General features: G+C 40.0%; 1 protein-coding gene across 1 annotated transcript in view; it reads right to left on the bottom strand.

The window, feature by feature from the left end:
- PKN2 (protein kinase N2) overlaps nt 1-13,378 on the bottom strand; it is a 54,411-nt gene extending 41,033 nt beyond the window's left edge. Inside the window, exon 1 of the mRNA XM_050977205.1 lies at nt 13,239-13,378. Within this exon, the coding sequence (XP_050833162.1) occupies nt 13,239-13,286 (48 nt within the window). The 5' untranslated portion in view covers nt 13,287-13,378. The remainder of the gene's footprint in view (nt 1-13,238) is intronic.
- Nucleotides 13,379-13,924: the final 546 nt, after the last annotated feature.

Here is a 13,924-nt window from a genome sequence, read left to right as displayed (position 1 = left end):
CATCTCCCAAGTAAGCTGTTTCCTGTTGTGCACACTCCCCGCCATCTAGCTCTTGCTACCAGCACAGCTCAATATCAGTTAAATAGAAAATGGGAAGCAGTGGTTTCAAAATAACCAATGCACCAACGAGACCTGTAACATAACAGAAACGAAGCAGAACAAAACAACACTTTTTCAGTGCATCATGTATAGACGTACATATAACAGTAAATCTTAAAGGATATCCCATAAACCCATGCATACATAACAATGGTAAAAAGGTCTCACCTTACAAGTGCATTAAATTAGGGAAATGATGTTGTTTTTTATACTGCTGAGTATTAAGAAAACCCACAACGAGACATACCTGTTAGTGATCTCAATACTCTTCCCTTTTCAGAGTGGGTAAGGTTACACAGGCAGTCTATGTGTTTTCCAGCCACAATCAGATGAATGGAACCTTGAATGTGCTATGTAACATGTTTATGCTAAATTGATCAATTTTTTAACACTAAAAGCCTCACAGGGCACATATAAACAGCAGTTTTTATATACACAATCTCAAAAAACATCCTAGAAATACGTGTTGCCGATGTGAATCTGATTTTGGTATGCTCATAACTTTTGAGGCATTTTTCTTCAAGACTAAAAGTTTTTCACTTCATTCCAGTTCAGGAGCATTTCAGTTAGCAGCCTGAGAAAAATTTTCAGGTACTGCTAGAAACTGTAGCATAAAAACTCTGTTAAGCAAAAGTAGAATATTCTGCTTTATTAATAACAAGAACTACAAAAAACTTCTCTAGATATGACATTGAGCAAAGCCTTCATGAAGAACTGCCTTAAGCTAAGGAAAGTACTGCAGTCAGAAGCTATTTATGGTTAACCTGCTGCATTCCCCAGAGTATCTACAATGTATTCCTCTATAATGACCTGTCTAATCTAAAGCATGTCATCTTTAGGAGACAAAAATACACAGATTAACTTCTGACTGAAAAATACCAGCAGTAAGATGACTCCTACTTGATGAAAGATACTTTCATAATCTGAAATTTAAGTGTTATGTGGTTGTGGCTATTTCCTAACTGCACTTGGAAGGGGCTGATTGTGAGTGGGTGGGGTGTGTTTTTTCTGATGCTCTCTCAAGTATTGTACTAAAGATGTCAAGAGTCACAGGAGAAAAAAAAAATGAGTCCCTGCAATAAAAAAAAAGAAATTTAACTACAAAAATAAAGTACAATCCCAATCTGTATGCACCATTTTCCAAATTAAGCTAAGACACTATATTTAGCTCAGGCTACCATCCTCTCAACTCTAAACATCTCTGACCTCGCTGAGCATTACTGGTTTCTTTTTCATGCCCTTTGCACTGTTTTACCCAGGCAGGACACAATGAACCAGCATCATGATGAACATTCTGGGGTACAGCAGCCAGTACTTCTGCCTAGGTACAGGTCCTCCCCATTTTCTGAAGATGCCAGAACCACAGCCAGCTAACCCCGAGTGAGGAAGAGGCAGCTCTGTTCATTCCCAGTATATGCCACTAAAATGCTCACTGCCTTTGCATCTCAGATTTGCAGGAATTCCCAGTAGTTGTACTTCACTCTGTCTCTTACCACTTACTCTGTGGTAAGTATATTCATTGCAGTAAAGAAACATACATATGTTAGGACAGTAGACAGATTATTTTATATCAGTGGAAAAATTAATAGAATTAGAAACATTTGACATTTTCAATGTACACTATTGGCAAAGTGCAAGATCAAAATCAGTGGAATAATTTGCAGAAAAACTACATGCCAGATAGAAATGAAGAATAATTCAGCTCCATAGTTCAGAAAATGTATGTGAATCAATTCAGAATTCGGATGCCTGTAGTTAAGTTTTAAAAATCTGTTTACTTCAAGTACTGTATAAACTTTAAATTGACACTGAACAAATTAATTAAAGTAGATGCAACAGATGGGAAGGAAGGCAAATGCTAAAGAAAGAAAATACTGCTTTTGAGCTCATAAAACAGTACAGTATATTGTAGAAAGAAAAAAAATTGCAAAAAATGGGAGACCATTAGCAGAACGTGGATCTCCCTTGCTTTTCTTTCGTACCCAAGGTCATCTAGTTCAAGAATGTCACTGGAGGTAAAGAAATCTATTTCCACGTGCACAGAAACTGCTGCCCTGACAGTGTCACTGAGTTACTGCCACCAAAAAGAAACACTTCAAATTAGTTAGTCTGGCTGCTATCCTGAAAAATATATCATGATACTGGATACCCCTCTACAGCAGGCCATCACTCCTTTTCCTCCTGCACTTAACAATCTTTTAAGGATAAAAAAAAAAAAACTGGTAGGATTAGTTTAACGAAAACTTGAGAATATATTCACTTGCTCTCTTGTATGGAATCCTAATACAGATAAAGACCAATTTCTAGAGCAATTAAATTTACAATTGCAAATTGTTTCAGCATTATGCAGCATGTTACAAATAAAGGCAGAATTCAAGAAAGGAGTTTGCCCCCAAAACAAAAAATTAACTGCTGATAAATGCCATGTACTTTGCCATAGATTAGTATTTTATTTGAAAAATGTACATACAAAATGAAAATAGTCAGGTCAAGATGTTCCTTTGTGAAGTGGCTTGTTGAGGAATCATATATGAACCAGCTTGATAAAAATGAATAGTTGAAACTAAATTTTTCACCCAACAGAAAAATACTTAGTTTGACTCACACTAACTTGAATAAAGAAGTAGAGTACAATTAAAAAACCCTCTGAAAGAAATTATGTTGTTCTAATATTGAAGCACTGTCTGCTTTAATTTTCAAAATGTCATGTTCCCATCTCTTGTAAAACCAAAGATGCAAATCATAGAAACACGAAGAAAACTCCCTAAATAATGAGTTAAGTTTCAATAACAAAATTTAAATATCTTTCTGAGGACTCCTAGTTATGGATATTAAAATTTGCAACTCATAACTTTTGACATCCAGGCATTTTCAGCCTAAAACAATGACTTCATATGAGCTTATAAATAAGCAACAAACAAACTCAAATATTGAAGAAAACATGCTTCCATTAAAGGAGATTGCTGAGTCCCAAATGGGCAGCAGTTCAAGAATGCTACATGAGTAGTTAGGCATGTACGATTTACAGTACTTTTACTTTTCTACTGCTGTCACTAAGTTTAGAATATGTCTACAAAAAGGCCTTGCTGATTTTAAAATGTTCTGTAGATCTGTATGCTTGTTTTTGTATTTTTCAATACAAGTCTCTGAAACTTTGACTTTGGCTTCTGTAACCTTTTGCTAGAATCTGGTTTACTCTGCTGGGTCTCCCCATCTGATTATGCCCATGGAATTCCCGACCTGCTCTGGATGGGCTGCAGGCAGCACACACCCTTACAACTTCAGAGGTTAATAATACTTGTCAGAAAAGCTGACACTTCTTTGTCATAATTTATCTTATAATTTTAACTTCCACAATTTGAATATTAGGAAAGAAAGAATCTTGTCATGCCATATGCAGATCCATCTATAAAGGAAACATCCTCTTAAAACATATTCCACTTCATTGTTTTGCAGTGTCTGTCCATATAAATAAACATATGAAGTTGAAAAGCAGTGGATGGTTTTACATATTGTGCTTGTAAAAAGTAATAAGCCACACAGTCAATTTGCATTCCTTCTAACTTCTCAGCAATAGATTTGGATGCTTTTGGGCTTATGTTACTCAAAAATCCAAGTGATAACATGTATCACAATGATGAAAAAGAAACTTCAATCTCATTTCTAGTAGGCTCAGTGATGCAAACAAAGCAAGTCCTAAAATCTATCATAAAAGGAAGTGGCTATGTTCCTCTTCCTGCAGAAGAGAAGTAAGAAAGGTAGAAAAACAGAAACAAGCAAGTTTTTTCCATTTTTCTAAGGACTGGCATGAAGTTTCTAGCCTACATTGCAGAAATAAGCTTGTTACCAGAAATCTCTGGAACACATGGAATCACCAAAAACAATCTCCTTGTTTATTTTAAACATAGTCTTTCACCTCAACAGCACAAATAAAAAAGAATACATTCAGGGTTTGTAAGTACAAGAAGAATGAGAAAGAATTGATAATTTTGGAATTAATTGAACACATGAACATTGTAAACATTTAATTGCTTTGTTACCTCAAACTTCTTACTTCTGCACCAGACTTTTAGGCCTTTTCTCTCCCAAATTTGGCTAGACCTCTGAAACACGGAATTAATCTTGTACACAGTAGTTCAAAGTCCTCTAAGTGGTGCTTTAATTGATGCTCATGTGACCATTCAGAGATATCTTTCTATTGCAAATATTCAACTCATCACTGTATGGGGTTTATTTCCCTACTGAATATTCAAATGTCTCACACTTATCAAGTTACTCATTAACTTGACAAATGTATTCATACCAAGCTGTATATAATTCAGTCTCTTCATTATCTTTATGGGCAGTACATTTTTAGTATTACTTGCACAGTACTTTGTCTTCACTCCAAAATTCAATCCCATCCATTTCAATTTTACAATCACTTTTTCTTCCACTTCAGTTAGAGAAATAACAAAAAGACTCAAGATTTTTCAAAGCTACTTCTTGCATTGAGTGCATAAAAGGTTTAACAGCAAAGGCTTACCACTTCTCAAAGTTAGCTAATAAACTTGGGCTTATATCCCTACAGGGGCCTTAGTACTGCTACCAAACATTACCACCCAGCCTTCAACATCAAACTAAATGTAACTGTATCTTCCATCCATGCATGATGTCCAAATCAATTTTATTTTATTGCTTTTTCAGACAAACAGGTTTTCACTGTCACATGCATAATGAGAGACTTTTTGCTTGAAGAACGTCAAGCTAGAAAACAATTGCCACAGACAGTGTTTGGACTGCTCTTTATCTGCATATTCACCTGCAGCAGAACTGGACTCTACACAGTCCTTAGCTGTGAATCTGCAATCCCATAAACATTTTACTGCATGAACCCCCACTGCAGGCAATAAAAAGCATCCTAAAGAACAAGCAGTCCAGACTCCCCTAACAGTTTGTTCCTGTTCCAGACCACTCACTGATATATGCAGTACAAACTTTTATATGGCCACAGAATGAACTGCAATTATGAACCTGATCTGGCTGAAAACTAATCTAGGGGTGAAAAAACCCCACCAAAACAAAACAACAAAATCTGTTCATCATATAGCTGCCTGTGCAAATGTATAGCAACATAATATGGCAGATGCTCACTTTCAGCAGTGGTACCAGCTGACAAAGTCTGACACTTTGAGCAACAGACTGAAGTCTGTATGGGCAAAGCTTCCAATTCCAGCACACGACATCATCAACGAACCACCTAGAACTCTTCCATCCTAAATTTATGTCACCGACCTGCCTTGCATCTTACTGCAACAAAGAAAACCAAACTGATTATACTTTTAACAGTTTTCAAAAATACATATGTTAAAGTTCCTAAGTTCACAGGCCAGCTATGGCACCAGTGATATACTAAACCATATAATCTGGTTAGTTAGACAGTTTGTGTTTCGGACTTTGAAATGAAAACAAAAAAAAAATGACATTTTTTCTGATGTTTTATATATCAACTTTCAATTCCTCCTCAAAAGTTACATGAAGTTTGAATAAAAAAGAAGATATACATACACACAGCTGAATAGAAGAATAATTTCAAAACAGCTACGTACTGCTATTATTTACAAGTACTATTTCAGGTAAATAACAAAATTACTATTACTTCTTATTAATTTAATTAACCCATTTATTTTAACAGTCTAACAAATATGAGAACATAGGATATTGCACATGTATTTATGGAGTTCACATATGTGTATTTACTTCTTAAATTGCATTAGAGAAAATGTATGTGGTAGCAATGTTCAAGTATTTTGAGTATTAAGAGCTGAAAAAAAACCCCCACAAAGTGTATCAACACCCACATTCCAAGAATTGAGTAATATTCTCTGGGTTTAGGGCTCTGAAAACCACTATTGTTGTATTTACCCACAAGAAAAGTTCTCCTCTCTGACCTGATCTGCTTGGAAGTGTTTCATCACAGTAACTAACAGAGCCCCACAATATTACTGAGATTTATCTTGTAACTTTAGTACAATCTATTAGTACCTTGGTATTGCAGACTTAATTATGCCTTCTCCTGGCTATAGATTTGCTGCTTATTGCATTTTGTTACATTCTAGTAACAAGTGTGGAAAGTTAATGGAAAGCTCTCTGTTTCTTCTCAATAGAAACAGAACTGATTCTGCAACTTCAATTTTCTGGCTAACATGTTCTTGTATTTAATGGAAACTTAAAATGTACAAACCCTACTACTATGTTGCAAGGTAACAAATGTCAGAAAAACCTGAAGGGAAAAACCAGTTTGCTTCAACACCAGACTCCCATACATAACACTAAGACAGGAGCCAGATATTAGAGGCTTCTGATTCAAGTTCTCTGATCTGCACTTATTTAGAGAAGGAGTCAGAAACACTCTATCATTTAAAAACCAATACATCTCCAGTGAAGAAAATGAGGCTTAAAGGAATCCATAGGAACTGGAGGTAGAAAAAGCAAACTAATTTAGTCACACTAACCCTGATTTGTATGGTGGGCCAGAGCACATGTCCCTGGGTCTTGCCACATATCAGCCTTTCTTCATGGCACAAAAAAAGAACAGGGAAACACTGCATCTACGAAACTTTCACAGCCCAGCCCTTTCCAGTCATCATTTCTTATTTGATACCTATCTGATAGCTAGCTATGCATCTACAGTAAAATAACAAAGGCTTTCGGTATCAATATACTTGGCCTAGGAAAATACATTTCTGCTAATATTCCTATTTTTCCCTGTCCAGTGGACATAACAAATTCTACTGCTGAGACCACAGTCTTGCCATCTCTGTGCATCCACTCCAGAAGTGCTCGGTACACTGCAGCAGCAGTAAACAGGAAGTACAGCCACCGTGGGCATAATGTTGATACAAAGCATAGGAAACTGTATCTATACCTAACATCAAGAAAAAGTAAGGTGTGGCCTGCTCTAAAAAACAATCAGCTCACCACTACCCAGCTGGTGGTCCCACTTCTGAGCCATAGTAACTGATCACATGAACCCTTTCAGCTCACCCTACTGATGAGGTTAAATGCACCAACTCTAATAGCCTCATTTCAGCCTCTTCTATTAAGCAGAGTAGAACAGCAGGAGAACTCCCAGCAAAGCTGGCCCATTTAGCTGAACATAAACCAGCAAATGCGCACTACTATCCTGTTCACGTGAGTGTCTCCTCACCACAGAAACCTCATCAGCTACCAGAATCTGCATGGCAAACCTGATGGATGCCACAAAACTTTCTTAGTTTGACATACAGTCACAGAATTCCTGTATCCCACAAAATCATGAGAAAACGGAGAGAGCAGTACTTTGCTCCAAAGGCTGTACTCCCAGACTGCCACGCAAGCAGTTCAATTCACTGGTGAGGTGTCAAACAGTAAGTAACTGGTAGCTGCAAAATGGCAGTAACAAAAATTGTGTTGATTTGTGTCACTGTGACAAAACTGTATTGCTGCAGTTCAAACAAACAAACATTTATCTGCTGGTACTTTTAAGGACAGGCCTAAAGCATTTCACTAGCTAACGGTATTATTAGTTTCTGTTTCAATGTAGTACTTCTCAATCATATCTCAAAGTAACAGAAGCCATGGATTCAATTTTACAACATAAATCTCATTTCTTTAAAAAGAACCTCCCCCACCCACATCAAACACTAGCAAAGATGCTCTTTTGCTTGTGTCAGGAACTGCAGACTAAGCATTAATAATTAAAGTTTCAAAGTATCATACAAATGCTTTGCCCATGCTACAGTAAAGTCTCATGAGAGATGCTTCAGCTCAGTCTGTTCCTGAACCCATTCACTTACGGGACCCATATAGTGAAAAAACAAAACAAACAAAAAGGCTACCATCAACCAATTTGTAACAGCTGTACCAGTGTGTACAAAAAAAAAAAACCAAAAAAGCAGACTGAGCCTTCCACTGCACATAATACATACAAGACTTCGTTACTCTGAATCTATGCAGAGGTCTTAGTCTCTAATTCAGCACTGAGGCACTGATGAAGAAATTGTTAATCCCAACATGAATTCCTCAAACCACTGTTTCCCAATGTCAAGGACATATTTAAATAGTTATTCTACTGCAGATTTTAGGTTACACTGTAATGAATGACCTTCATAATGTACTAAACTCTTCCAGAAGAGCTATTACATACAACGTAACTAAATACTTTTCTACTAGCCATCACCAATAATTTATCTTGAGTTAAAGGAACAGATCTGGGTCCTAAAAAGACAGCTACTCTGATAAAGGAAATTCAGTCAAATGTATACAAGTCTAAATGATACACAAGTTCCTGTGTTAACAGGAAGACTAACAGAATTAAAAAAAAGAAATAAAAAACAAACCCCAAAACAAAACAAAAAACTCCACCCATCCACCTACCAAAAGGTATTTTAAGGACTGTTTATGTTCCAGTGAGAACAGGATGCATATTTTGCTAATACAATATTTGAACACAGGAATGTTTAAAGAGTAATATACATCCACAAATGGAAAAAAAACCTGAAGTGCTTTTATAAATCCACCAATTGTGAAAACATTTGTAGGGACCTAAGAAGTCCCAAGCAGCTATACATCCTTTCTAAACTGCAATTGACTAGTTCAGGATATTTTCACTTGAATGTGACACTCTTTCCTCCTAAAGAAACAAGAGTCATTCAAAATTATTTCAAACTAATCTGTCCTACCTGAGTATTATTTGAAGGCAGTCTTACTGCTGAGTGTTCAGCCCAATTACAATGTTTCTTCAAAACAGATTAATTAGGTTACTTGTACCTTTTTATGGTGTCCTTAGGCACCTGACCACAGCTAATAATAAATACCCAGTACTTTCTAACTCCAAAAAAAGCAGGCATCATTACCTCTATTCTAAAGATGAGGAAATGGAGACATGAGTAAGCAAAGCCATCTGCCTAATGTCACCTAGCTGAAAGCAGAGAAGCCAGGAATGAAATACAGGTTTTCAGAGTCCCAGCTAGTAGTTTAACAAGTGCCCAATTTTATACACATTTATATACAAAACATAGTTGTATAACCTCAGACTCAACTGTCCAATTTGCATCATGCTGACCAATAAAATACTAAACATTGTTTGGTCACATTAATTTGACAGATATTCTTGCCCTAGATATGAAATGGAAAAATAAAACAAACCAAAAAAACTATACCGGATGTACCATCATATATTTGTAATTTACATATTTCAGTTGTGATACTGTTCATCACTATTTAAAAAAAAAAAAAAAAAGTGGCCTTTGAACATTTCCATTAATAAGGTCCATTAATTATGCTGACCAGTATAAAGACTTTTTTCACAATGTTCTGTAATATCAAAAATATGTATGATGGTTGAGATTGAAAAATTAATTCCAGGAAGAGACTTTATAATTTCCATTTGAAGTAATGGAGGGTTTGTTACATGCTTATTCATTTCAGGGCATAGCCCAAGTTTTCTGTCTTGACCAAACAATTTGATTTAAGCAAATATACCCAAGTAATATATTCTTTTCCCTGATATTAAACAAGTATTGCTTTGCAAAACACACCTTGAGTGAAGTGAAAACTTTTGTAAAATAAAACCTTAACATTAACAATAAAGGCCTCAAGTCTAGAGGATTTACAGTACTGTTTAGAAAAGAAGTGGTAGTGAATACCTAGAAGTAGACAAGTGTAATCACTGTGCATATACAATGATTTCATTTTATTACTCTAAGCAATGATTTCTGTTAACCCAGCCATACCAATTTACTATGCTGATATCTACCATCACTGCCAAGAAAGCATACACACTTCACAAAAAAAAAATCTTTTTAATAATGATTTGAAAAAAAAAAACATAAAAAACTTTAAAATATTTTACTTTGTGGATGCCCTATTTAATAAACTACAGCACCATATGTTAGAGTTTAATTTCTTTGAAGAAACAGAGCTGGCACTTCTACCAGGAAGAAAAGAGTTAAAGACTGTGCAATTAACCTGAGAGCAAGCACTGGAGAAGCTAGTTTACCTGGTGTACAAAGTTCTAAGGGATGCAAGCCCAGAGAAGGACAGCAGAATTTTGGAAGAGAAGGCAACATCAGCAATACGGGTTCTTGCCCAAGCTCATTCCTCCTCCTACTAAAGAACCTGTACTAGAGATAAAAGGAGGTAAAAAGGGGTAATCTGGCTTTATGTAATCTTTCAATCTTTAGTAATCAGGCAATTTCGCTGGTGAAGCTACCAGAACAAACTAAAAAGAGGATTTGCTTATTGCCAAGTTTACCTTGTACTTTGCATTTGCTAACTATTGAGAAAAAAGTGTTGCATTTTTCACCTTGAACAGACTTAAGTTTAAAACTTGCTAAGTAGCAAGATATACTTTCCACATCCCACTATGAGTCTGTAAAATGTTTAAAGTAAAATAAAATATAGAAGAATGGATACAATATTTTGTAGAAAAAGCAGGACAGAAATATCAAGTGGATTTTTTTTGCTAGCAGAGATTTCTAAGAAATTGCTCTATCTGATATCACTTATTTAAAATACAAAAATTCATTGTGAGAAGTGAGATCTAGGGTCTATTTAAGGCCTGTTTAATTAAGCCTTTGAAACAAGGACACGTACTGCATCTGTGTTTTACCACTTACTTATTAGCAACTAGTTATTTTGCTCTTTCATTTTTTGTATTTTCTCAGAATCCGCTTCACATCCTGTTAGTCAGTAGTTGTGACAGTCTGCAAATCTTTCTGTCAGGAGCGTTCAATTGGTTCAGAACTACTGATCTACTTCTATCAACTTCACCTCAAGCTACCAGTTTCCTTACAGGACTCTGGAGTACGCAGGGCTGTCATAACCAGGTGCACACAGCCCTTACCACAGCACAAAGCCGTGTGTTATATATTGATCACTGACTGATACTTTAGAGCCCCTGTCAGGAACAAGCTTGGCATTTAGCTTGGAGCAGGGTTTAGCTTGCTTTCAGTAAGTTTTCACATCTATTAACAAAACATTTTGACCACACATCACCCATGATCTAGATCGACCCATGGACTTGACCCTTTAAACTTTTACTGTAGCCATGAATTTTTCAACTTCCTCATCTTTCTGTACAGGATTGCAATATGCAAGCAAAAGTCCGTTTCACATAGAAGCACTTTTAAAGTTAGAGCTCTTATGATTGAGGAAGTTCCCTCCTGAAGAAACACGAGTGAAATGGCGTATCTCATACTTCACTCTAGTTCCCTTTACTTTCAGACCATACCACTAAAGCAACTTTTATGTACAGGTATATGAAGAGCAATTTGTTTTAAGGTATTCTCAAGCAGAACTGTATTGATGCCTTTGTATTTCACTGCTAATATATGGCATGGCAAACAACACTATCATTACAGTGGTTCTTTCTGATATGAAAGTTCTTCTTAAAAATACCTAAAAGTTATTTACCTAAAAGCTTAAACCTCACTGACATTCCCGTGTTAACCTTTCTGTCTTGTGCAAGAAACTGTATTTATTAATACAGAAGTTACCATATGTAATGGAACCGATAGTGCAACCCAAGAATCTAATCCACCCTAGGTTTTTTGTTTGGTTGTTTTTTGGGGGCTTTTTTTTAAATTAGTATCACTGTCATTCTCATCTTTCAAGAAAAAAAGTAACAAAACAAAACCAAAACCAACCTCTTCAATCCCCCCAAAGAAAAATCTCCACTCACTTCTGTTTAAAGTAATTGGAACCCTGCTTTGGGTACTTCTAGAGAAATGTTGCTTCCATTAAACTTACTTGAAACACTGGTACAGTTAGTTATTATCACAGCTCTCCACTTCAAACAGGTTTACGAGCTTATATATCATCGTATCAAGTTGGTATTAACATACTGATTCTTCCTAGGCACTTATGAGCCTCTGATCAAAGTTCAGCATTTCAGATGGATTCTTAGCCTTCAGCCATCTCATGTGCTACAATATTAAGAAGACTCCTACATCTGTTGTGCCTTCTCTTCCTTTGCTATTCAAGTGAGCACATCTCCGACATTCCGAATTATAGGAGAACTTAACAGCATTACATAAATAAAATTACTTTTTTTTAAGATATGGTTTTCTAATTTTTATTTGACCATTAAATTCAATACTTTCCATTTATGGACTTCTTACTTTGGATCATTGTCCAACTAATAAATTCAGAGACACGTTCTTTGCCTGGGTAAACATAATAACTTACATAGATGTATATTTAAAAAAAAGAAAAAAGAAAAGCAAGATTTCTTCAGAACAAGGAAGCTGAAGAGGTAGCAGGTTGTGCTGACATTTGAAGATAAGAGCACAAAAGTGAAGCTCCGGAATTGCACCTAACCTTGCAGCTGACAAGAAGAAAAGTAACAGTTGCTCATGCAACCAAAACCGATCAAATTACAGGGATGGAAACCTCCAAGCCTCGAGCTTTCAAGCTTTAACAGCGATGCGGGGTCTTTTGGGATTGTTTTTTCGTAGTGACAAGACCCCTTGCCGTGTGACAAATCAAGTCGACCGCACCATTTTCTCCTCTTCCCAAGCTCAGCGTTCAAGGCCTACAAGAAGGAAGCTGCTCCGGCTCCTGCGCGGTGCCGTGTCCAGAGGAGAGAGAGGCTCTTTGCCTGACCCTGACGCGGGCGTGGGGTGGCCACCGGGAGCTCTCTGGGCCGGGGCCGGACGAGAGCCGTGCCCCGGGCGGGGGGGAGGGCGAGAGCTCCGGCCCCGTAGCGGCTCCGGAGCTCTCGCCCGGGCGGGCAGAGGGAGATCCCGGCGCGGCGGGGCCGCGGCCGGGGCCGGGGGCGCGGCCCGGGCAGGCCCCGCCGGAGGGACGCGGCCGCTCGGCGGGGGAAGGAGGGAGCCGAGCGCAGACAAAAGCGGGTCGCGGCTGGCGGCGGGGTGGGGCCGTGACCGGGCGGCGGCGCCTCCGCTCCCGGGGGAGAGCAGCGGGAAGAGGCCCGGGGTGGGCACAGGCTTCCGCCGGCCCCCCGGCCCGGCCCGGGCTGGGCTGGGCTGGGGTGGGGTGGGCGTCCCGCGCCGAGCGGCGGGCAGGGGGCGGCGGGGCGCGGCGGCTCCTCCGTCCTCCCCGCCAGGAAGGGAAGGGAGGGGAGCGGGGCTGGGGCGGCGCCCCTCGCCGCTTACCTGCAGGTCGGTGAAGAGGATCTCCCTCTCGGCCGCGTTGGACGCCATTTCGCCGGGGTTTGAAGTCCGCACCTGGGCGCTGCTGCTACCGCTGCCGCCGCCGCCGGCGGGGAGGGGAGCGAGGGAGGCGGGTCCGGGGCCGGGACTAAGGGCGCATCGGGGGCGGGGGGAGCGCTCCGTGCTCAGGCAGGCGGGCGGGGGTGCGCGGGGGGGCCGCCACCGACCCCTCTACTCTCATGGGGGTCGCGGTGGGCTGTGGGGCGCGGTGCGGCGCGTTCCCCGCGGGGCGGTACGGAACGGCGCGCTCCCCGCGGTGCAGAGCGGCGCGCTCGGAGCGGCGCGGAGCGGCGCGGTGCGTTCCCCGCCGTGCGGTGCCCGCGGTGCGCTCCCCGCCCGGGCGCGGCGCTCGGCCCTGGCAGCGCTGGGGCCGCCGCGGCTGCTGCGCCTGCGGCCGCCGCCGATGTCGCACCATTTGGCTGTCACCCCGTCGCAAACGCGTCCCTGCTTTGCGGCTCCCGGAGCACGTGATTGAGCGGGGAGGAAGAGCGGGATCCCTCGGAGGCGGAGAGCGGCGCGCGCGCCCCCCGCCCCACCTTCCCCGCGCGGGCCGAGCGGCGCGAGGCCCCTCACTGCTCCCAGCCCCTCACTGCTCCCGGCCCCTCACTGCCCTCAGCTCCGCGGCCGCC

Source organism: Serinus canaria, chromosome 8, assembly GCF_022539315.1.
Source record: "Serinus canaria isolate serCan28SL12 chromosome 8, serCan2020, whole genome shotgun sequence".
Taxonomy (NCBI): domain Eukaryota; kingdom Metazoa; phylum Chordata; class Aves; order Passeriformes; family Fringillidae; genus Serinus; species Serinus canaria.
Note: the sequence above shows the minus strand (reverse complement) of the source record. Positions and strands in the feature narration are given on the sequence as shown.